At 41.8% G+C, this 24587-nt stretch overlaps 1 protein-coding gene across 2 annotated transcripts; it reads left to right on the top strand.

The window, feature by feature from the left end:
* Arglu1 (arginine and glutamate rich 1) lies at positions 1 to 24048 on the top strand. Of its 2 annotated transcripts, none has more exons than XR_015639373.1 (4): positions 1 to 555; positions 6333 to 8399; positions 8824 to 8907; positions 23191 to 24048. XR_015639373.1 is itself a non-coding variant. In NM_001024972.2 (4 exon segments), coding segments are annotated over 4 exon segments (816 nt in total). In that variant the 5' UTR covers positions 6 to 214; the 3' UTR covers positions 23356 to 24048.
* Positions 24049 to 24587: the final 539 nt, after the last annotated feature.

Genomic DNA, 24587 nt, shown 5'->3' on the forward strand with positions numbered 1-24587 from the left:
ATTGTGGGAAGGGCGGCCGGTGCTGCCACAGCTGCCATCTTAGGGACTCCGGGCCAGGCCTGCTAGGCCTTCGCGGCGGAGGCGGCCGTGTGCGTGGCGGGTGCGCTTGGGGCGAGGCGGAGGGTCCGCGGGCTGGGGGCCGCGCTTCCCAGCGGCGAGGGGCGGCCTGCGGCGGGCAGCGGGCGACAGGCGGCGGGCGCCGCACGGCGCGAGGATGGGCCGGTCGCGGAGCCGGAGCTCGTCCCGCTCTAAGCACACCAAGAGCTCCAAGCACAACAAGAAGCGCAGCCGCTCGCGCTCGCGCTCGCGGGACAAGGAGCGGGTGCGGAAGCGCTCCAAGTCCCGGGAGAGCAAACGGAACCGGCGGCGGGAGTCGCGCTCCCGCTCGCGCTCCACCAACGCGGCGGCATCCCGGCGCGAGCGGGAGCGCGCCTCGTCCCCGCCCGACCGCATCGACATCTTCGGGCGCACGGTGAGCAAGCGCAGCAGCCTGGACGAGAAGCAGAAACGGGAGGAGGAGGAGAAGAAGGCGGAGTTCGAGCGACAGCGAAAAATGTGAGGGGCGCGCGACTGGAGGCGCGAGGGTGCGCTTGGGGCTGGTGGGGCGGGAGCGCCGGCCCGGAAGTCGGAGTTGAGGGCGCGAGGCGGGAGGTTGGCGGGGCTGCGCATCTCTGGGCCTGGGGCGTTGGAGTGGAGGGTACCTGTGAGGGTGTCCGCAGGGTTGTGCGCCTTGCTTCAGTGTGGGCTCTTCCTGAACCTCCTTTTATTCAGTCGTACAAAGACAGATGCACAACTTCCAGTGGACACCTGGGGTGCCTTCGACCCCGCTTTTTGTCTTAGCCTCAGTCTCGGTAGTGAGCATACTTGATCCTGCTGTTGCCTGCATAAATGCTTCTAGTTTCGGAGTACCCAAAACCGAAATTTTCACATTGGGCAAAACCAGTTACCGTCAGGGGACTTAACTTGAAATTTGGGTAAAGATCACGTGGTTTTGACTGAGGAGTCTTTCCATGTAAAAGTAGGTGTTGATGACCCAACCAGAGTCAACTTGTACGTTGTGAAGTACCTTTTCCTTTTAGATGTGCTCATTGCCCCCGCCACGTGGAGCAATAATACTAAACATGTGTTCCCTGTTAAGCCAGCCATCTTTTCCGGAGTTCTCAACTGACTTGAGTAAGTGGTTATGAAGCAGGAACTGGGTAGTCCGGGTATATGACTTGTGTAGGGGGTTTCTATTTTCTGTAAAAAGTAGATGGCAGATTTTGTGGTAGGCAGGTTTTCCAGAAGTCCCTAGGAGTAAGGGATTGAGCACAGCTAATTCTGTAAGTAGAACTGGAGCTTTGACTTGTACCGTTACCAGATTATTTCTCAGTACACCTTGGCCACACAGAATCCTGTTAGGGTCTGGAACAAGTCTGTAGTCTGGTAGAACATAGAAAAAGATGTGGGTGACAGTTGAGACAATTCTCCACGTGGAAACAAAGGAAACTTGATGTACTCATTAGAATCATCACGCTGCACATGGGCAGCATAGGATGAAATGATGCCACTAGGGAAAGGAAATTCTGGCAGCAATGTTAGTACTAGATTCTGAGTGCCCATTAGACACTGCTCCAATGTGGTGTTAGTACTAGATTCTGCGTGTCCATTAGACACTGCTCCAATGTGGTCTGATGTCCTGCAGAGAATACACTGAGAACACAATGATCTTGGAGCCTTGGGAATGAGGGCAAGTAGTTTGTCTGTTTACAGATACTTGTTGGCTTGTTCGTTCAGCTAGTTGCTAGTATTTACTGAGCCTTTAATAAGTTCCAGGAGCTATAGTAGGTGTAGTTGATAGATGATTGATTTGCTCCTTCTGACATTGTGGTCTAGTTCAGTCATTTGATAGGTAATAATACAGTAGTAAATTTAGTTGTGAGGAACTTGCCAAGAATGAAGGGTAGGAGATGGTGAGGCTGTCAGACCTGTAGTGTATATGTGGACCAAAGGAGTAAGCTGTCTTCCTGAGTCTCTCAGAGAACAGAATGGAAGGAAGGTAAGTAGAGGGAATGGTCAAGAGCAGTTGTTGGAATGGAAAAGGAGCTGACTGAAAAAGTATTTGGGGTCCATACAGTTGAGTGTAGGTCACAGGCAAAGCATCGGAGTTAGCTGTCATGTTTGTAGTGTTGTTGCTGCAACTTACCATTCTTTGCTTTCTGTTGCCTAAAATGAGGCCAGCCTGCCAAGCAGTGTAGTTGAGAGGGAAAAGCAGAGTCTGCCCTTGGCACACCTAGGTTCTGGTTCTGTATATAAAAACGTTGAGCTGACTGAGGTGGTGACAGGGCTTTACTTGGATGATGTACCTGGGGAATAGATAGAAGCTGTGGGGACTATGTAAAGAGGGAAGAGCAGGTGGTTCCAGGACTGAACCTGGGGAATGTGTGTTTGCAGTGAAAAGCCCAGGGTGGAACATGGCAACACTAATGGCATATGTATATGAGTGCCTGGGACGGTTTCATGGAGTCTGGGGCTAGATTGAAGACAAAGTAAAACAAGAATCATCTGTTGGGTTGAACTAGTTAATTGCCTTGATAATTGGAGACTAGTATAATCCCGAGGCCTTAAGTAAATCATCTGAGTTTGTCTGAAATGGAGTCCCATTTTATCATGAAGATTGGAGATGCTATCAAGTACTTAGTGCTTGGCGTGAGAGTGGGTCAGTCAGTGTTACTGAGTATAACTGACCATGCTTGCAGGCATAGCCTGCTGAATAATTCAAGAAGGAATCCAGTAATTATAATCTTAGTTCATTAAAGTAATTCAATAACATAATTAAAAGGCAGACCTTTACATTTATTCACATTTTTGAGCTAATTCGCATGGCTTAAAATTGAATCAGATCTTCCTCTTGTCCTAGGGTCTTGGCCAAGTGTCGTGATCCCTCATCCAAGTACTATACCAATATTAACATTTCTTAGGTATTCTTTTAAGTCGTATTAATTGCTGGAAAAAATAGGTAGCAAACAACCTGTTCAAAACATACCATTGGCCTAGGAATTTCCTCCAGTTAGTGGCGTGTGAGTTTTCAATTCTTAATGTTATCTCAATTACAAATCAGGAGCCTGAGTGAGTATCCCAGATGAACTGGAACTCATGATTCTTAGGAAAATAAGCAGAGCTCGTTTTACTCTATGAATCTGTATTTTTGGAACTTAGAGCTTTTAAGACAATGATGGAGCAAGCACAAAGACCTCTTTCACTCACTGTGGTATTGGTTCTCTTTCCATCCTTGCCTCATCTTTGTCCTGGAAGAAACTGCTGGGCAGCAAAAGATTGAAGCCCATTGGCTTTAGGGTCTGTTAAGGTTCATTATGTCACCGCAACATTCATCTTGTTCATTAAAGTGACTAACTTACCTCAGAATCAGGAGTTTTAAATAATGGGATGCTACATGAACACCAGGTAGGCCCAGTGTTTAGTACCTTGTTAGGTATGAAGTAATTAGTGTTTACTAGTAATTACTGCAAGTCTTGGATGTTCCAAGAGCTGAGTTCCCTTGTTTTAAGGATGCCTTAAAATACAGCATCAGTTCTGCATAGCAAGCCATGGCCTCACTTAGCATTACCAAAGAACTGTGCCATCCCTGGTTTGGTTTATTTAATCAGTTACCATCTTTGAAATACGTGAGGAAATGAGGACCTGGTGCCACTTGATAAAACCTTGATCTTGATTCAGTAACTTGTCCTAGGAGATTCTCAGCAAAGCTCTGTGCTCATCAGATGAGTCGAGACAAAGATTAGAGAAAGGCAAGGAAGAGCAACCTCCCCTCCCCTTTCCCAAGGAACCAGTGAACAGGGCATCCTGGCACTGAGAGCAGCAGCTCCTGAGGATAGGCTTCAGAGAATCCTTGTGAATCTTTCTGTAAGGTCACGACCAGAATTGCTTTGGCTCCCTTTTGGAGAAAGATTGTTGGTTTAATGGAAGGGTTGGCCTGATGGTGGTGGTATTGTTAGTTTCCCGTTAACTTTGGCCAGCAGTGAAGATGCACTAGTACTTAAATTGATAGTCTATGTGCCTGCTTGTTTTCTGAACTTTATGTAGAAAGGGAATAAGATAATATGGACTTTACCTTTTTTTTTTTTTTTGCCACAGATTCTTGAAAGAGATTCAGTATTTATCTCTGGATCCTGAAGATGCTTTTTTAATCTTATTGAGAATAACAATCAAAGTTATGTTCTGTGAGGCTTGTAGCAGTGCTGAGAAGCCCTGACCTTTCCCACTCCTCATTTAGGGTGCATAAATGAGGCTATCAGAGGCATGCTGGGGTGCCTTGCAATTCCCCCAGGAACAAAGGGAGACCAGCAGCCCTATTGAAAAAGGGGGCTGCCAGTTCCTATCCTGCACTGCTGTAGACTAAAGTCTCTGAGCTGCAGTTAGATAACCTTGACACCTTCGTTCAGAAACTCATGCCAGTCATCTGCCCTCTGGTTGGTGTGATCACTGGGAATGAAGACTGCCAGAGCTGACAGTTAAAGCTGCTTTGGCTCTTGCTGTATTGCTTAGGGATGGCTTGACTGCCCCAAGAAGGAGTGAGTCTTTTGCACTTTCACCAATTCTTGTTAAAGTGAGTGAGAGCTTTGTGTCTTGCTGATGAGCTCTCCTAGGGCTTTTATTTGCTCCCTGGCTCCCTCTTCTAGCCTCTCTCTCACCTGAATCTTGATGGAAGCTGCATTATTCCCTCTGTACTTTGCACTCTGCTCCACCTCACCCTGATGAGTTGAGTTTTTGAAGATATGAAGCTGAGTTCCTTAGGCTTTACTACATTTAACTGATGTTATAGAAGTAACTGAAAGTTTGTGTGTACGCAGTGGTGTGTCTTTGTTACTATCCTTGTGTAGCCCATAGTGCAGTCTAAGGTCTCATTTCATCTTCTTTTTCCCTTTCGGTAGACAGAACTATTCTGTATTGATTGCCACTGAGTAGAGATCTCTAGTCACTGTCCTTTAGAGGATATCTGCTGATTCTTACCACGTGGCTATTGACAAAAGGCTTATGCTAATTAGTTCTTTATCCCATAGGAAGTGGGGGGGGGTTAAACCTTAGGTTTTCATATTCTGTTGGAAAATTGTAGTTGGGAAGGAAATATTAAAGATACAAATAAGTCCTCACAGTGTTGGAAATAACTAGGACCTTGAGGAAAACCAGACTTAGATGTTCTGTCTTTTTTTTCTCTCTGGTAAAGAGAGAGAGGAAAGTGTAGAGACTGAAATGATGGGTTGAGCTGAAAGCCCTTGGGTAGGAATTGAGTCACAATGTATCAGAGTGCTTAAGGGTCACAAAGTTGAATGATTCTCCTACATATTTATGTCAGATAGATTCTAAAGGTGAAAGTTGTAAGTTATTTTTGTTTTGTTAATTTGATAGTTTGGGGGGAAGTGTTAGTAAATTGGCCTCTTTTGGTTTTAGATGTATCGTTAAGAACCTTTAAATTTGTTCATTCTGTACAAAATACTGGTTAGCCCAGTGCTAGGTAGAAACATGATATGATCAAAATGGTATCTTAATATTTGCTAGTAGCTATATTTAAAAGATCAGTGTAGCATTAACATGCTTCCAGTTATATAGTATCCAAAATACTATCATTTAACATCTAACCAAATAAAAATGGAAAATCATTTCAGGTTTTTCCTCTTACCAACCTCAAAATAGATGTATGGGACCAAATCAAAATGTGCAATTTTTCCATGATAGTCTTTTGATAGATGTTTTTAGAGAAAATTTTATTTCCAGTCTATAAGCACACTATTTGAGTGGGATTAAAATAATGAGAATAGTAATATACTTTATTTAGCTTTGATAATATATTTTTACCTTTCTATTCTGGCCTCTAGAACAACTTAAAAAACATGTTCAAGGAGGTAAAGGCCACAGTGCTGTTGACTGGGTAGTCTCTCTGTTGTCTGCCCTTTATGTAAGGAGTAGGGAAAGTGAATGCGTCTTTCTACAGCTCAACCTTGGATAGAGTGACTTAAGATCATCATTGACTCTAGCAGAAGCTGATTGCTGTTTCAGGTTTATGGTTCCTAAATCTAATAATTCAGGTTCTTGTTTTGTGCTAACTACGCTATTTAGAATGTCTGGATCCCACCCCCAAGATTTTTATCTTCATTTGAATTTCTGTATTATCCTGGCTTCTGTTTTTTTTTTTTTTTTTAATGTGATGTGAAAATAAGCTGTATAATTATTAAGGATATAAGAAATGAGACACTTTGATTTAGTAGGCTTAAAGTTAGTTTTAATTCTTATGTTCTTTAAAATATTAAGTTGTCTTTTCTACTTTTATTTGCTAGTCGGCAGCAGGAAATAGAAGAAAAACTCATTGAGGAAGAAACAGCACGAAGAGTAGAAGAATTGGTAGCAAAAAGGGTAGAAGAAGAATTGGAGAAAAGGAAGGATGAAATTGAGCGAGAAGTTCTCCGAAGGGTTGAAGAAGCCAAACGCATCATGGAAAAGCAGTTGCTCGAAGAACTCGAGCGACAGAGACAAGCTGAGCTTGCAGCACAAAAAGCTAGAGAGGTAACGCTCGGTCGTTTGGAAAGTAGAGACAGTCCATGGCAAAACTTTCAGTGTAGCTGCGCCCTGCTCAGTGCAGAGCGAGATGGAATGCAACTACCTAATTCCTTTCTCACCTAAACTTACGTGGCTGCTGCGAAAGATAATTTTAGCCAGAAGTGCTGACTGGTACTTAAAAGTTACTCTCTTAAAACTTATTCAAGGATATTTTTGATCAATGGAACTGGCTTACGTATTTGAGAAGTGTTTGAAACTTTTGCCATGGCTGCAGGACTACATTCTTTTTTGGGAGGGTGGGGGACCAGGGCGTGGTAAAGGGAAAAGGCTACAGATCCTCCTGCGGTTGCACTTTCTTCTCTGTTATCACTGCTACCTAGACTGTGAGAGGCTTTTGCCCTCAGTCAGATTACAGAGAGCAGGGCCCGACACTGAGTGACAGCACCTGCTTTTGTACGTAGGTTTTCTCACTATTCCTTTCCTTCTGTTATCCTTCATCCCCTCCCTTGATCCTTTCAACACAGTGGACTAATTCTAGCATTCTGATTATAAGGCCCTCCATTCTCCTAATGTGTTTCAAGGAATCTTTTAAGGAAAAATGTCCAGATTGTTCATCTTTTTTTATTTATTTTTATTTTTTTAAAGTACCTACTAACAACTCCTTTTTTTCTCTAGAGAGTTTTGAAGGAACAGGTTGTCCTTGTCTGGAGTCAAGCTAAACACATGATTTGTTTTATCAGCAGCTGGAGCAGAAGTTGAAAATGTCTTTCTGTGAGACAGTAATTTGCTACTGAAGCTTTATGGCTTGTTTGCACTGATTACTCCAGGATCGTAAAGTGTGGCGAAAGTCACAGAAGCATTCAGGGCTGATCGCTTCCCAGCCCTGAGTGTCCATTCACAGTTTGTTAATAAATACACAGATCCCATTTGTGTGACACAGGGAATCTGTAGTTAATGTTTTCTTGGACATAAATTTGTAAATATTCGGCTTAAACACATGACTTACTGTCATTTTTCATCCTGGCGTTACTGTGGACAAGTTGACATTGTGTTAAGTCTCTGCTTTCTAGTAAGCTTTGCTTGTACAGTGCATTTCCCTTGTCCTGTCTTAACTACATAGACCTGTCTGTAGTTGGTTTCACAGACTAAAATTCAGTGTATGGTATTTTTATTTATATCAATGCCCTTAATAATGGAGATATTTTTGGAGTAATTGTGCTATCTTGTAGCGAGTTATTAATCATAGCAAGATTTTTTTCTCTTCATTTGCTTTTTGTTTCATATTAACATTTTTTTTAACACGGACACAATCCTCTGATAAGTCTTTCCAAATACTAAAATCATTTGAGTATGTCTGCTGTGATCTGAACACTGCCCAAACCATCAAGCAATCTTCATATAGCTTGCATTATAAAACTTCATTAAATTCTCCAAGAAAAGAAATGACAGAGTTTTATTTCCTGACTGTGCATCCCCCGGATTCCTGAATTTCAGTGCAGATTGTAGATGAACAGTATAAGCTGCCTTTAGTGATTGTCAACATCTGATGTTCAGTCCATGCCCCATGGAAGCAGTCCTTAGTACGGATTACCATTTGTATTTTCCACTAACAGTAAATGTATTTTTCTTATTAATTGTTTGCCTTAGGAATGATGAATTACATTTTTTGTTCCTTCTTACCATAAACCTCTGCATTCCTCAGCTCAGCCTTCCTTGTATGTTGTTTCTTTATAAATGGTTGAGCTGCGGATGCAGGTATTGCCAAGCTAACAGTACAAATCATTTAAAGAGGAAGCTGGCGCGTATGGCAGCCGAGGAGCACACTCTGCAGGACACTGGACAAGACAGTAAATACTCAACTTTTAATGCTGATTAAAGGAGTATAGGTAAAGAATACGTAGGTATCCATAATTGGTGAGACAAATATTCACTTTATTTATATTTTATATATATTTTTAATTTGGTAAATACTATCCAGTTTTGTAGTTGTCCTTGTTGATTTGTGTGATATTAAAGTATTAGTAATAATTGCCCGGAGACTACTAGGGAGGGTTTAGTCGGTTGCTGTTTTGGACTGGGAGGGATGATTTAAATCTAGTGTTAGAAACCAACTGTTTAGTGGCTGCACAGTTTATCATTTGTCAGACAGAAAGGTAGCTGTAAAGCTACCCTGTAAGTCAGATCAACAGAATTGAGAGGAGGATTAGTAAATATTTGCTGTAGAGGGAAACACTTTATTTTTCTAACATTGTAACATGTCCTCCCCTTTAGGAGGAAGAGAGAGCAAAGCGTGAGGAACTGGAGCGGATATTAGAAGAAAATAACCGGAAAATCGCAGAAGCACAGGCCAAACTGGTGAGTCCTGTGCTTTTGGGAGGTGTCATGTGGGGTCTTCCAGACTGATTGGATTTGTACTGAGTCATCAGGCAAACTTGAGGAGGCTACTTTAAGGACTTTGAGGTTGAGTTTTGGAGAGAGTTATGACATTTTCAGTGCTTTAAAACATTTCCTGGAGGGAGATATACTACTCTGTTCCTAGTATCTCACTCAGTCTTAACCTTATTAACCTTTCTTAGGCCTGGAAACCATCAGGGGGAAAAAAGCAAAACACCCAGGTTCTTTTGATAGCTGACACAGAAGCACTCCATCATTAGACAGAAGGAAGACTGTACATTTGATCAAAGAACAGTCCATCATCCCCCACCCCACCCCCCGCCCCCAACCTTAGGTCTTATATATCTTGGGCTGACCTTGAATTCCTGATCCTTCTGCTCTACTTCCTATGTGCTAGAATTCCAGGTATGCTAATACCAACTCACATATTTTACTTCTTCTGAATTTATAATCTAAACAGAAGTACAGAGAATAATTTACTATTTCATAGTGTAAAATGTAGATCAATTAAAAACTAAAACCGGCCAATACAAGGAGAGCCTGAATGTAAGTAGTTCAAAACCCCAAGAAAGATAACAAGCCTGTGAGTGTACGAACAACCCAAGAGAGATTCTAGAGAAGTCTGAATTGAATGCAGTAGAAATAACAAGATCAAGAGACATATTTGCTGCTGAGACATACGTTTAGGGGGAAGAGCAGGTTGATTCTCCGTAAACACTGACTGTTCAGAAGGGTATTTAGTACTAGAGCATGCATGGAGTGTCCTACTGCAGGTGGAAGAAAGGGGACATTTTATTTCAGATTTGGGAGGTTGAACTTTGAAAGGGTAAATAAGTCTGGTTTGTGACGAAAAGACATTTCAGAAAAGAAATATGATTGTGAACTATTTCTATGAGGACTGCTTTAGGTTCGGCTTGTGAATGGGTTTAGATAGTCTCACCTTGGTGTGGGTCTACCCTTGTTAGTCATCCATATGAGGAATATGTTTCCTCTAGTTTCTTTGTTGTCGGTAGTGGGGGTAGGGTGGGGAGAGGGGGTGTGTGTGAGAGAGTTTTCATTTTTTAAGTCTGTTCATGAAGTCAGGTTTCTGTAGACCTTCTAATGCCTTGTTTTCTCTTTGTGGGTCGATGTGCAGTTATAGATGTCTGCTCATAGACTGTAGGGAGTGACATCATTCTTATGACATGATGACAGTAAAGTCAGTGGAAGAATACCTGGACTTCTGGTGACTTTGGTGAAAACTTTAGATATATCTAGCCCATTTATGGTCAGTGTGATAATGTTAGAAATGGCTGGTGAGGAAAATTTTGTTTGTAGAAAGTGGACTGTCCTTCATGGGAGAGTCAAAGATGAACTGTACATGATGATGAGGGCAGGGGCAAGTTAAAGCTTTTTCAACATTGACCCTTTATGTGCTTTGTGCTTTGATGCTCTTTGTTTACTGGAATGTCTGATACAAGGCACTGAAGCTATTAAATTAAGCACCTGAGAAGGGAAGGGGAAGCAATAGGTCCTTGCAAACACAGGAATGTCCTCAGCTGCATCAACTATGGTGCTTGTCTGGTTGAAGCAGCAGCTGTACCTGCTGGAATATGTAGTGAATATGCTTGTTTATATGCTGTAAGAAAAAGAAATAGGAACTAATGTAGCTGAGGAGGTGACCATGCACTAAAACCTATAAAACCTATGTTGGCAAAAGTCGCTTGGAAAGAAGATAAGGAATCATGTTCTTGTAAGTCATTTAACATATTTATTGAGGCGACAGCTGATTGAAAGAAAAGTTAACAACCAGGAATCTTTAAGTGGTGTGGATAATAGGATATAATTGACCTAATTGTGGTGGGGTGGTGTCCAGGAGCCTCCCACGAGATATCTCTTCTCAGTTAGGCATTGGATAGAAGGCACATAAGAGGGTAAAGAAGTAAAACAGCCAAGGCATTGAGGTAAGTCAGGGATGTGGAATCTGAGAATAGTTATAGACCGGAGGTGGGGTGTGTGTGTGTGTGTGTGTGTGTGTGTGTGTGTGTGTGTGTGTGTGTGTCTGTGTGTCTGTGTGTCTGTGTGTCTGTGTGTCTGTGCGTGTGTCTCTGTGTGTGTGTGTCTGTCTGTGTGTGTCTGTGTGTCTATGTGTCTATGTGTCTGTGTGTGTAAGTCAGCCTGCCAAGAAGGATGTGTGTGAGAACAAGAGGCAGGCCAGGAAAGAAAGTGCTCTGAGGAGACAGTGGACCTTGAACTTACAGTTCTGGAAGGGTAACCAATTTTGAAAATTGAAAAGACCAGCTTCCTGATAAGAACTTAGAAACATTCATATAACTACATATGATATGATAAATTAACTACTGTAGTTTCTAGAAAATAGATCTACATCTGTAGAAAAGAAATCTTTTTTCCTCTTGGTGAGGTCCAGTTCCAAATTAAATGAGTTTTTATGGTTTGGGGATTTTTTGTTTGTTTACTTGCTTGTTTGTTTTTCCCTTTCAGACAGGGTTTCTCTGTGTGGCCCTGGCTGTCTGTGAACCTTATCTGTAGACTAGGCTGGCCTTGAACTTAAAGATCTTCTGGCCTCTGCCTCCAGAATGTCGGGATTAAAGGCGTGAGCCCACCGCCTGGCTAAATTTTTTATTCTTTAGGAAATATTCTGTATTGATTGTTATTGATTACTTATTGTAAGATATAGAATGATGGAAACATTTACATGGTGATGCTGTGGGTTTATTTTGGGAATATGCAAGGTTCAAAAAATGCTTAAATGCGTAGGTATATACCACAAACCTTAAATTCTGCTTCCAGAAATGTATTTTGTAAATTTTATATGAGTAAACTGCATTTGTACACAGTACTTTCTCTTAAGAGTGAAAGACACAGATAAGCAGGTACACTCCTAGTTTTTGATCTTGAATTGACAACCAGCTGTCTTAAAATAGTTTGAGTTATTAATGCAGAATTTTGTTTCTATTGTGTGTTTGAATGTGCATGCACTAGTGGAAACCAAAGGATGTACTACATGTTTTCCTCAGTCACTTTCACTTTTTGTTTTTTTCTTACTCTGTGAGTTTATCACAGTGTGAGAAGTTGGAAATCCCATGTTTGAAAGTCAAAAGATGTTTGCACTCAAATAGAAATTATCGGTCACTTTGCAATGGATACCTATGAAAAGACTTCTGAGGAAAATGTAGGGTTTTGTTGTTTTACTTCTGAGTGCACATGACCCCATACCTAGTTCTTAGAATGTTTAGATGTTGCTTTCTATGGCCAGAATAGCGAGGAGTGCTTTTTGCTGGTGTGATTGAGTTATCATAACAACGAGACAGCTCTCAGTTATTTCTTATATATCATCACGTGTGGTTGAGTTATCATAAGAACAAGACGGCTCTCAGTTATTTCTTATATATCATCACATGTGTCCTTTTAAGTGTAAGGTAGAGGGAGGTTTGTCTTTGACTTCATGACATATATCAGAGAAGCTGAAGTAAGGACATAGCAGAATGAGATTTCAAAATGTTTTTACCTGCCCATGGTGATGCATAGCAATTCCAAGATAGCCAGAACTATATATTAGGGAGATCTTATCTCCATTAGAAAAAGAGGATTTAAAGATTTATGTGGTTAGAAGATGTCCCTGGAGGCAATGAAGCAAGAAGCATTCAAGGGCCTCCTGGCACTTCCAAGAGAACCCATTTCTGATAACATGCTGGGATGGTTTGTATATGTTTAATCTAGGGCACCATTAGGAGACCTAGTCTGAGTACGTGTGCACTGTGGGCATGGACTTTTAAGACCCTCTTCCTAGCTGCCTTCAGATGAAGATGTAGACCTCTCAGCTCCTCCTTCACTATACTTGTCTGGATGCTGCCATGCTCCCACCTTGATGATACTGGACTGAATCTCTGAACCTGCAAGCCAGCCCCAAATATATGTTATCCTTATAAGAGCTGCCTTGGTTGTGGGGTCTGCTCACAGCAGTACAACCCTAAAACACAAATGTACCAGGGACTGGGGCATTGTTGTGATAGGCCTGACCATGCTTTTATTTGGAAGAATGTGGATTTTGAGACTTTGGATTTGGAAAGTCATGGAATGCTTTAAGTGGGGCTTGATGGGCCATCCTAGTAGGAATATGGAAGATATTGTTTCTGCGGGTGATTTGAAGTGTGGAAGACTGGTTCTAGAGGTTTCAGAGGAGAAAAAATTTAATATGTGAACCAGAGACTGTTTTTGTGATATTTTGGTGAAGAATGGCTGCTTTTGCCCTTGTCTGAAGAGTCTACCTGAGGCTAAGGTAAAGAGATTTATATGCCTTAACAAAGAAAGTTTCAAAAAAGCCCAACAGACTTTGTTCTCTGGACAAGTCTCAAGAAGAGAATTTTGAACAAGTATATCAAGCTTAGAAAGGAAAAATATTAAACATATGGTTTGAGTATTAAAAGGGGCACTAGGAACTGAAATGTAGCTAAATCCTATATTCAAGGGTATTAAATTGAATTAAGGGAGTACCTTGGGGCAAGATCCTGCCCAGCAAAGTTTAGGTGTAGGCATAGTAGAACAAGCCTTTAATTTCAGGAGGCAAAGCCAAGCAGATTTTTGAGTTCAAGGCCAGCATAGAACAGAGCAAGTTCTAGGTGAAGAAAAACTGCAAGTATGGGCTTGGTGGATCACACCTTTAATCCCAGTGCTTAGGAGACAGGCATGCAGATCTCATGAGTTCAAAGTCAGTCTACAGAGCAATTTCCCGGACAGACAAGCTTAGGCAGTAAAGGAGCTGGAAAACAGAAAGCTGGTAATAATGTAGTAGAACAAAGGGGCCATGTTCCAGCCCCAGCAAGCAGCAGAATTCAGTAGCTTTGGCCATGTGGCTCTGGCCTTAGAGTCAAGAATAGAAGGGACTACTGGGACAATTCATGCTGGTTAGCTGGAGCTAAGAAATTAGCAGTGATTAAAGCATAACTGAGGTGAATGAAATCTTCTGGGAGGTATTTCCTGAGAGCACAAAGAAGCTGTGTTCCAGATGTAGCCAAGGTTGTACCTCCTGCTGCAGATAAACTTGGTAATGTGTAAGAGTCACCCTGGAGAACTGGTTTTGAAGGCATAAATGGGTCATGGAGAGCAGCTGAGGATGGCACTCTGAGAGGTCAGGGAAAGCTTTTGGTGAAAGTGCAACATCAGTTGGAGTTGACGGCCCAGGACTGAAGGGGTCATGCAAAGGATTTGAGGCTTGGCACCATGAAAAGAGGCAGTAAGAGGGTGAAGCCTAGTTGCAATGAAAGACCCCAGTGTATTGGAGATGCCAGTGTCATAGAATGATCACCAAGAACAGCAGCAGTAGCGGAGAGTGGATCAACCTGAGCTTGAGTACTACAAAGGGCAGGACTGGAGAAGTGATGCCAGCCCTTTGGAGGAGCCCAGAAGATCATGTGTAGATCCCAGACATTAGAACATCAAAGTTGCCTTTGAGACCCCAAGAATTTTGAGATGCCAGAGCTGTGGGCTATCTGCTGAGGAAAGCTGCTAACAAGGAGTGGAACCAGCCCAGGAGAAAGCAGTTTGTTTCAGTCAACACAGATGAAAAAGGAGTTGAAACTGCTTTGACATCAGCCTTGGAGATGCAGAGTTTGCACTTTGCCCAGCTGGTTTCCTCCTGTCTTGCTTTGGGGATTACAGTTAAGTGATTGGTTGACACTCAGTAGAGACCTGAACTTTGGTTCTAACACATTGCTGAGACTGCTGTAGACGAGACTACGGGGGCTTTGGAAATTGGACTAAGTCTATTATTTATTATGCTGTGGGTAGGTATGACCTACATAAAGATTCTTGGGGTCAACGAGTATGGAGTATGATGGTTTTGTATATGCTTGGCCCAGGGAGTGCCAATATTAGAGGGTGGGGACCTGTTGGAGTAGATGGGTCACTGTGAGTGGACCTGTTAAGAGTAGATGGGTTACTGCGAGCATGGGCTTTAATACCCTCAACCTAGCTGCCTGGAAGACCTCTTCTCCCATTTGCCTTTGGAAAAGATGTAGAACTTTCAGCTACTCCTGTAAATGTTGTCCTTAAAAGAGTTGCCTTGGTCATGGTATCTGTTCAGAGCAGTAAAACCCTAAAACACATTTTGACTTAGACTCTAGAATAAAGTTTTGCATCAAGCTTCCTTTGGAATTGTGCAGAAATTGGAAGATTTTGAGGCATATAATAGGAAATACATAGTTGTTGGTGGGTTTTTTTCCTTTCCTTTCTTTTTTTTTTTTTTTTTTTTTCTTTTTTTCGGAGCTGGGGACCGAACCCAGGGCCTTGTGCTTGCTAGGCAAGCGTTCTACCTCTGAGCTAAATCCCCAACCCAGTTGTTGGTGTTTTTTAAGACTATAGAAATGTGAATTATTTACAGGTGCTTCTTTAGTGCTCAGAAGTGTTAAAAATGTGTTATTTGAAACTAGAGGGAAGACCTTAGCTAGCTAAGTTGTGTCCTACAGCTGTGTGAAAGGTAGAACTCACAGGGATTCTAAACCAAGTGTAGGAGGTAAGGCTTCTCAGCCCTCATAGGAAATAGCAAAAAAAGAGGCTGAAGAATAAAATGACTTTAAAAGGAACTAGCACGCTTGGTTATTTAGGAGAATCTCAGGCTACCCTGATTGCAAAAGGTAATCACAGAAGGGGAAGGGCTGGATAGTTGTACAGTGGGCAAGAACAGTTTTGTACTTGGAAGAGGATCTAGGTTCAACTCCTGACCATTTAAAGTTCTCTGTAACTTCAGACCTAAGGGATTCACTACCTTCTCTGACCTCTGTGGGTACTGAGTACTTACAATGCACACACATGCCTGCAAAGCCAAACACGAAAACCAAAGTATTGCATTTTGCAAAGTCACAGAAGAACTTGCGGTAGAAAGGTTTTACCTCTAGACAGCTTTTTGCATGTGTTGCATAGGTCCCAGACCATCTCAGTGATGCTTAGGAATGAAAGGAGTGGTGGGGAAGGGGGTTCCAGTGTGGCGACTTAGTTAGAAACTGCTGTTGTTTGAATGCTTGTTTCTTTGAAGCACTTTATAAAGTGTAATTTACTTAGGTCTTGAGGCTGTGAGTCCGCCTTACTCTCTCTTAGTCAATGCTCATCTGTCATGTAGTGTGATGTAGTCATAGGCTCCTCACTGGATAGCCAGCATCTTGAATACTGACCTCTGGAACCGAGAAATAAAATCCTTTTTTACGTTTACCCAGTCTTCATTGTTTTGGTATAGCTGCAAGAGGGGGCTAGGACACTTAGTTCCTGAGTCCATTAAGTTAACAGGAAAGTCAGGTCGGTGCGGCTGAGAACAGACAGCAGACTGTGTCCACTGGGACTGTTAATGGGAGGTGAACAGACATTTGGTGATAGTGGCCTTACAGGTAAGTGTTGGATGGAACAGATTCTTACTCTAGCCAGAGGCTGGAGAGTTGACTTTGCTCCAAAGATGCTGGCTGAGAACCTGCTGCTCTCATTTTATACAGTAGACACAGGAAATCACACAATTAGAGGGCACCTTTAAGGTGTGAGAATATAGGCTAAAATGTCACTTAGCCATTTTAGAGTAGGTAATAATAGTTAGGGTACATAATAGTGCTGTGTACATTCCTCTCAGGAGATGACACCAGCTGTGTAATTTAGCATGAAATGAAGTGACTAAGAAATCAGGATGAGGGGTGGGTTTTCTATATGAGAGTTCAGGGAAGAAAACACAGATTAACCATCTGTTAATATAGTTGGAAACATAGTATAAAAAGCAGGTGTTCAGATCTCGGTGCGTGTGTTGACATTGCACAGAGTGACTTGAAGAGAAACAAAGTGAGAAGATGGTCTTCTGTCCACACAGTAGCAGTTAGATGCTTTAGAGAGAATTGATAAATGGGCAAACTTGCCAAGTGGTGCCTAGAGGGAACAAGATGGAAAAGACCTTCTGAATATGAGTGTGTGGGGAGTTCTAGGCCTTGAAGGAAGCCTGCAGGCATTTAGAAGGAAATGAATAAATGTTTATTTGATTTATTCACTTTTATATGCATGTATATGTGTGCACTGCATGTATGCTTGGTGCCTGGGGTCAGAAGAGGGTTTTATTTAGATCGAAGGAACTGAATTGATAAGGTTGTGAACTATCCTATGGTCACTGGGATTTGAACCTGAGTCCTCTGCAAGAGTAACACACAAGTACTCTTCACTACTGAGCCATCTCTCCAGCCCTTAATGTGAAATGTTAGCACATAAAGTCAAAAGAAAACCCTGAAGACATCATTTTTCTTGTCAGTGTTATAGAACAAAGTCTTTGAAGCTGTGAGAGAATGTTCAGATCCCACATTAAACCCTTATTTTAGGCAATCCAAAATCTACTAAAGTATCTAGAATTGAAGTTTCAAACTGATTTAGGAGAAAAGGTTGTAGAAGCAGTGAGCATGGGTTCACTTAGATGGTATGACTAATGCTCTAGAGGAGAGGGGAACATTTTCCTCAGGAAGATCAGGGTCAGCATAATTGAGGTGCTTGTGTCTTAGCCTGTGTATAGGCTTGGCGCCCCACACCCACCTGTGTTTTGTTTTTTTTTTTAGTCTTGTATATGAAAACTTAGAGAAAAGTGTATAAAAGTTTGACCAACAGATCACATTTTAAACAGTTTTAGTTTATATGTGTTGAGGCAGGGTCTTGTAGCTGAAGGTGACCTTGAATTCAAGATCCATTTGTCTTGACCCCTTAAAGGCTGGATGTGCCTTTCTATGCATAGTACTAATTTCTTTTTTAAACATTCCCTTGTTAAAAAACCAGATTTACATATTATATATTCCAGTGGGGGAAAAGAATTAGAAGTACAAGTAGCAGAGCCAACCAAGTTGTATGCTTTAGAGGGTTTAAAATCTAGAAGACATGGTGCCTATTGGTGCAGTTTTCAGTCCTTGTCCCTTTAATCATTACGAATAATAAGTATTTCTTCCTTTAGATTGTTAGAGTTTGGTCAGTCCAAGAAAGAGAATGTTGATTATGTCGTGTGGTCAGCTCTGATAAACTGGATGGTACAGAAGAGCAGCCAGGACCTGCACTAAGACAGGTGCTTTTAGCTCTGTGACTTCTTTTCACCAGCTACTGTAAGGCAGTGGGGTGCAGAGGTCTAGGCATACTAACTAGACACAGTGGTCATAATGACTGCACTGTAGGCCCTAATCTTGGCCTCACAGGATGTCCACAGAATAATCCTCTGTGGGTAAGGTGGGTATTGTGCTTTTTTCTTCCCCATTCAAACACTCTTTCTCATCATACAGGGAACAAGAAGGGGAGAAGATGAGTTGTGTCAGCTGGGCTGGGAAGTTAATTAGAGGAAGTCAGGGCTTGGGAAAATACATAGCAAGTAAAGGTATTGGTGTGGCTCACAGATAGACTAGATAGCAAACTAACTTTCCATCACTGGGGAGCCTGGTATTAAGAAAGGTGAGCTCGCCTAATTTGTGTTTAAGGATCCCATTTGCCAAGGAATGTGAAGAAGCTAGCTGCTTATGTGTTAATTCACTGAAAAAGGAAAGGCTTCTAATTGTGCTTCTAGTGCTGGAGATTAATCCCCTTGCTAGGTTATCCCAAGATGAGGTAGTTCATAAGGGCATCTTAGACTGGGAACTAGTTGAAGCGAAGACTTGAGCTCAGTGCAGTATGATTCTCTAAAGCAAAATTTTTGCTCCTGAGTTTTTGCTTGTGTAATGTGATCACACACATTCAAAGTCTTTGTGTGTGTGTATGTGTGTGTGTGTGTGTGTGTGTTTGTGGTTTTTTGTTTTTTTTTTTTTTTTTTTTTTTTTAGTTTGTTACTAAGCACAGTTAAGTTCCTCCTTCTAAACCTTATGTATCCACTTCCCATCCTCTACCTTCAAAGGAGACATTCAAATTGTGAGTTTGTTTTTCCAGCGTTCTTGAAATACATGTTCAAGCATATATAAATATATTATGGTTTTATTTTCCCCTGATCACACAAAAATAAGACACAAAAATGAGAGAGAGAGAGAGACTGACTGACTGACTGACTGACTGACTGACTCTCTGTATTTTAAGTGTATGTGCATGAGTGCATACACACAGGCACAGACACGAGGAGACCAGAAGTAGACAGTGTCTTATGGCTGCCCAGTGAGCCTCAGAGATCTTCTTACTCCACTCCTACTGAACCCAACGTCTCACACAGGTGCTGGAGATCTGGGCTCAGCTTCTCATATTTGCAAAGCAAGCACTTTACCCCAGAACAGTCTCTCTCTAGTTCTTTGTTGTTGTTGTTGTTGTTGCTTTTAAATAATATTCTATTTATGTCTTTGAGTACTTCTCTGATTCTCTGGGACTAGAGTTAAAGGTGGTTGTGGGCTTTCATGTAGGTACTGGGAACTAAACCGGGTCCTCTGGAAAAGTAGTCACCACTCTTAACTGCTGAGCCATCTCTCCACCACCACTTTCATCCCTGTTCTGTTTTTCCATAAGTATTCAATATTGTTTTACAGGTGTTTTATAAATTATTTAGCCTTCATGGTTTTTTTTTTCCCCAAACTATAAGTAGATACCTTTGTACAATTATGAATCTGGGGGTCAAGGAACATGGCCCAGTCAGCAGAGAGCTTGCTGTTGAAGTGAAGATCCGAGCTGAGCCCCAGCACTATCCTTCAGCGCAGGCTTGTAGTCCCAGCCTGGGTAGGTAGGACAAGGAATATCCTTGGCCTGTTAGCTTGCTATGGTAGCCCAGCCTTCCAGGCCTAACCAGGCCCATTGAGAGGTGGCCCCAAAGGCAGAGCAAAGAAGTCATTGAGAACAGCATCAAGTCTGACCTGGCTTGTATACACATAATATTTATAAATTTTGCACATTTACAGATACATTTATTAAAAAAAATCCCAGAAATTGAAGTAGTTGAGTAAATTTTAATAAAGTAGCTTTGAATCTAGCTGCTCTTCATTTAGTCAGCATATCAGTCACACATTGATGGAATTAAAAATTGTATCTGTGATTTTAAAGGGTTTTCATGGAATAATGCTGTTCTTTTCAACTCATTCACAAGATCCTAATGGTTATTAGGCTCAACTCAAGTAGGATTGAGTCTGGGTGTTAACTGCTGGAGGTTTCACAAGTGCATACAAACACACATGGGGGGAAAGGCTTTACTACATACACCTTGGCTCAGTCTCTAGCGCTGGCACCCCCAATAGGTGCTTTATTTGATGTGGATAGTTAGCATGAAGGTTTCAGGTCTGAAGTTAACATGGATGTCGTCTATTTAACCTGATGAACTAGGAGCTCACCCTTTGTCAGCTAGGCAGCTTGTTGGCAGGTATTGCTGCAACACCTGTTTGACATTTATGTGTGGTTTCTGAGAATCTGCACTGTAGTTTTCCTCAGCGGTTTTATCCATAGTTCCATCTCCCCTCCACCTCCCTTTTTATATTGTGATCATTGGTGAATCTAGGGAAGATAGCAAGCAACTTGAATGACTTGGTGTAGGTAGGTTTTTAGTGGCTTTCTTACCACTCACAGGGCGTGGTAATTTTGAAAGTTCGGCTGTATTGTCTTTCCCATGGAGATCACTGGGGAATTGAAGGCAGAGGGGTGTCTTAGTACGGTGTACAGGGTGAACAGCCTCAGCATCTTAGGTGCATAGACATTGTGTGTGCCCTTTAACCAGTGTGGGGACAGTGGGGATGAAAATACCTCTACAAAGAGTGAGAGGGTGGTCATGAGCCAGCTGATGGGTTGTTTCAGGGCACAGCAGGCAGGACAAAGCCTAGGAGTCATTAACAGTGCTCCCATCCAATTCCATGAGTTTGAGGTCAGCCTGGCCTACAGCATGAGACCCTGTCTCAAGTAAATGAGAGGAAGTGGCCAGAAGATGGGTAAAGGAGCCTGATGGCCTGAGTTTGTTAGATGTTCAGAACCCTTGTGATGGGAAGAAAGCACTGACTTCTGTAAACATATAGGACTCTTCTGACTTCAACCGTGCTGTGGTGTCCCCTATGTACTAAATAAATAAATGTGATCTTAAAAATTAGAAAAGGGGAGAAAAGAACTTGACCCTCAAAGGATGGGCTTAAGAAAGGGTGGAATACTCCTTCTTTAAAAGGGGAACAAGAATACCCTTGGCAGGGAATAGAAAGGCAAAGATTAAAACAGACACAGAAGGAACACCCATTCAGAGCCTGCCCCACATGTGGCCCATACATATACAGCCACCCAATTAGACAAGATGGATGAAGCAAAGAAGTGCAGACCGACAGGAGCCGGATGTAGATCTCTCCTGAGAGACACAGCCAGAATACAGCAAATACAGAGGCGAATGCCAGCAGCAAACCACTGAACTGAGAATAGGACCCCCGTTGAAGGAATCAGAAAAAGAACTGGAAGAGCTTGAAGGGACTCGAGACCCCATATGAACAACAATGCCAAGCAACCAGAGCTTCCAGGGACTAAGCCACTACCTAAAGACTATACATGGACTGACCCTGGACTCTAACCTCATAGGTAGCAATGAATATCCTAGTAAGAGCACCACTGGAAGGGGAAGCCCTGGGTCCTGCTAAGACTGAACCCCCAGTGAACTAGACTGTTGGGGGGAGGGCGGCAATGGGGGGAGGATGGGGAGGGGAGCACCCATAAAGAAGGGGAGGAGGGAGGGGGATGTTTGCCCGGAAACGGGGAAAGGGAATAACACTCGAAATGTATACAAGAAATACTCAAGTTAATTAAAAAAAGAAAAAAAAGGAAAAAAAAAAGGAAAAAAAGAAAGGGTGGAATAGTTTAAATACTAAGTCTGTAGAGTTTGGGAGCTGCTGGTCTCTTCAGTGCGTGCGTGGTTTGCCAGGCTACTGCAGCAGTTGCCTAGAAGGACGGAGAATGCAGTGGCCATCATTGCTCTGGAGTTTGCATCTGGCCTACCCTGAGTGCTGCTACGTTCCTCCCATTTTCATCTTGTAGCTATGCTTACGGGCCCACACTTCAACACTACTGCCATTTTGATAGCCACAGGACATAATTTCACGTTTTGTGTTCCATAACAGCAATAGTCATTTCCATCCTTTGCCGACGACTTCTAGCTACACTGCATTTTACTTGAAAAAGTACTGTTAGGCCAGAGGAGTGATAATGAACAGAGAATTCTGATTTGTATGACACTGTGGATGAGGGGTTTCTATCTTTAAAACAGCTTTAAGTAAAATAAGGCAGACGCAATGACTGCACATGTAACTTTGAAAGGAGATGGAAGGGGTTAAAGGACAACACTGCATGCTTAGGTCAGAGTCAGGAAAAAATGGAGCATGTGCTGGTAACTGATGGAGACATTCAAGGGTTAAAACAGCCTATCTTTCTAATCTTTCCAACAACACTGTTATGATTCCGGGTGCGGATTCTTTGTTGTGCAGGCTGTCATGGCATTATCCTTGTCCTCTACCCTTTGCGTGTCATTCCCACCATAATATTCAGAATTACCAGCTAAATGCTGCCTAATGTCCTCTAGGAGAAGGGTAAAGTTAGACTCACGAGAAGCCAGGAGATGGAAGGGTTGGTTCTTGGGAAGGTTTTATTTAGTAGGAGAGTGGTGAGAAGAGTAGCTTGACTTTCCATGGTGATGGCGGGAATGCTGTATAGAGCCGTGCAGGTGGTGAGTCACCTGCTTGAGATTGAAGGTGCTATTAACTCTGCTGCTGATTTGAAATTAGGTAGCATTTTATAATCAGCTAGGTCAAAACCTTTGCTAATTTTATTTCTCTCCAAGAAAACAGGTCTTAGAACAATTCATTTTATCTTTTCAGACAGGATTTTTCTGTGTTGCCCTGGCTGTCCTGGAACTCTCTGTAGACTGCTGGCCTTGAATTCAAGAGATCCACTGCTGCCTAGCTAAATTCTTGGTCACTGTTGACTTAATATAGAAGCACAGTGGGAATTTTTAGCTATAATTCTTGTATATGTCTGATTATAAGTATAGTAATTGAGTAGATACCATACCTGGGACTGAGTCTGTGTCATGGCTTTACGTAACTGTTAATCTTCATGGTATATCAAGACAGAATCCAGTTTGATCAAGGCATGACGTCTGTAAAATATTTTTAATAAATGAAATAGAGGAAATATGTAGTATTAATTAAATAATTCTTCCCTCAGTTATTGTTCCTCTCCTGGTCTCTGCATGTTTAGATAGATTTTTAGGTTATTACCTGCTAGCGAGAGATACTGAGAGACAGGACTGACGGATCTTGTCTGTACTTTAACTTTCAGGCTGAAGAACAATTGAGAATTGTTGAAGAACAAAGAAAGATTCATGAGGAAAGGATGAAACTAGAACAAGAACGACAGCGTCAACAAAAAGAAGAACAAAAAATTATCCTGGGCAAGGGGAAGTCCAGGCCAAAACTGTCCTTCTCACTAAAAACCCAGGATTGAATGGCAAACTCTGAACTTTTTGCAAAGAAAAATGAAAAAACTTCGTATTGTAGCTTCATGTTGAAGTGGTTTTTTTGTTTTTATTTTTTTTTGTTTTTGTTTTTTTGTTTTTGTTTTGTTTTTTTTTTTTTTTAATTTGGAAAATCTGGAAAGTTAGCTTGTTCTAATAGGGGCTATGCTCTGCAAATCCCTTTATTTTTCCCTCTTTTCCTCCATTAAGTCAAGTCCTTATCAGATCATTGCTATCTTCTAGAAGTGGTGTACTTTGCACCTGTTGGGATTCTGTACTGGTTGGGTCTGCTGAAGAGCAGGTCATTTGGTGACTAGCTGGTCTGGTAAGGTGTTCACTGACCACTGACTTCGGAGTTATACTCTGTTTACTACGTCATAATGCTGGTTTTGCTGACTTTTTGTTTTTTTATGCATTTATAAAAAAAGAAAAAGTTGGTAATTGCATTGCAAAATTGCCAGGGTTTTACTGGACCTGTGGTGTGTTGTTAGAGCAGTGTCCTTGTGATGCTGTGGCTCTGACGTTCCTGACAACAGGTAAGGAAACAGTTGGTCACCTGCTACAGAAGCACCTGCAGTGCGGTACTGTCTGTCGGACTTTTGTTCCTTTCATTGACACAATCAAACCAGCATTCCCCACTGTAAATAAATGATTTTGCTGAATAAAGTAAAGTCTTAAATTCATATGTTTAAGCAATTTTTTTTTTAAGTTCTGTCAAATCCGAAGGGTGGTTTACTTTTAGAAGCCTTAGAGCTGTACTGTATCTCCTCTGGTTTATACTTTTCACAGGGTTTCTATGTACATCACATACACTTGTGAATTAGTACTCACTGGCTATTTTTACAGACACTACTTTATGCTGATAAAAGAATTATAACATCAAGTATTATCTTTGGAAAATACCAAACCTGTGCCTCTGTTATAGAAATTATATAAATTATACTTAATAAACACTAGAAAGTATGTTTTAAAACTATGGAATATTGTTACTTTCAGAGAGGGTGGACCATCAGCTAGAACTTGGCTTTGGACTTTCAAAATGACTAAAATAGTCTTCACCCTAGCATGTTGTGGGGGGTGATAAAACCATTTAAATTCACTAGGTTTAGGGGCTTGGGCTTTGTTTGGGTATTTTTGCATGTGGAAACTCACATATAACCCAATAGAATCTGCCTCATTTGGTCTTTGGTTTGAAGTTTACTAATGTTAAGACACTCCAGGA

This window comes from Rattus norvegicus, chromosome 16 (assembly GCF_021556685.1).
Source record: "Rattus norvegicus strain SHRSP/BbbUtx chromosome 16, alternate assembly SHRSP_T2T, whole genome shotgun sequence".
Classification (NCBI taxonomy): Eukaryota; Metazoa; Chordata; class Mammalia; order Rodentia; family Muridae; genus Rattus; species Rattus norvegicus.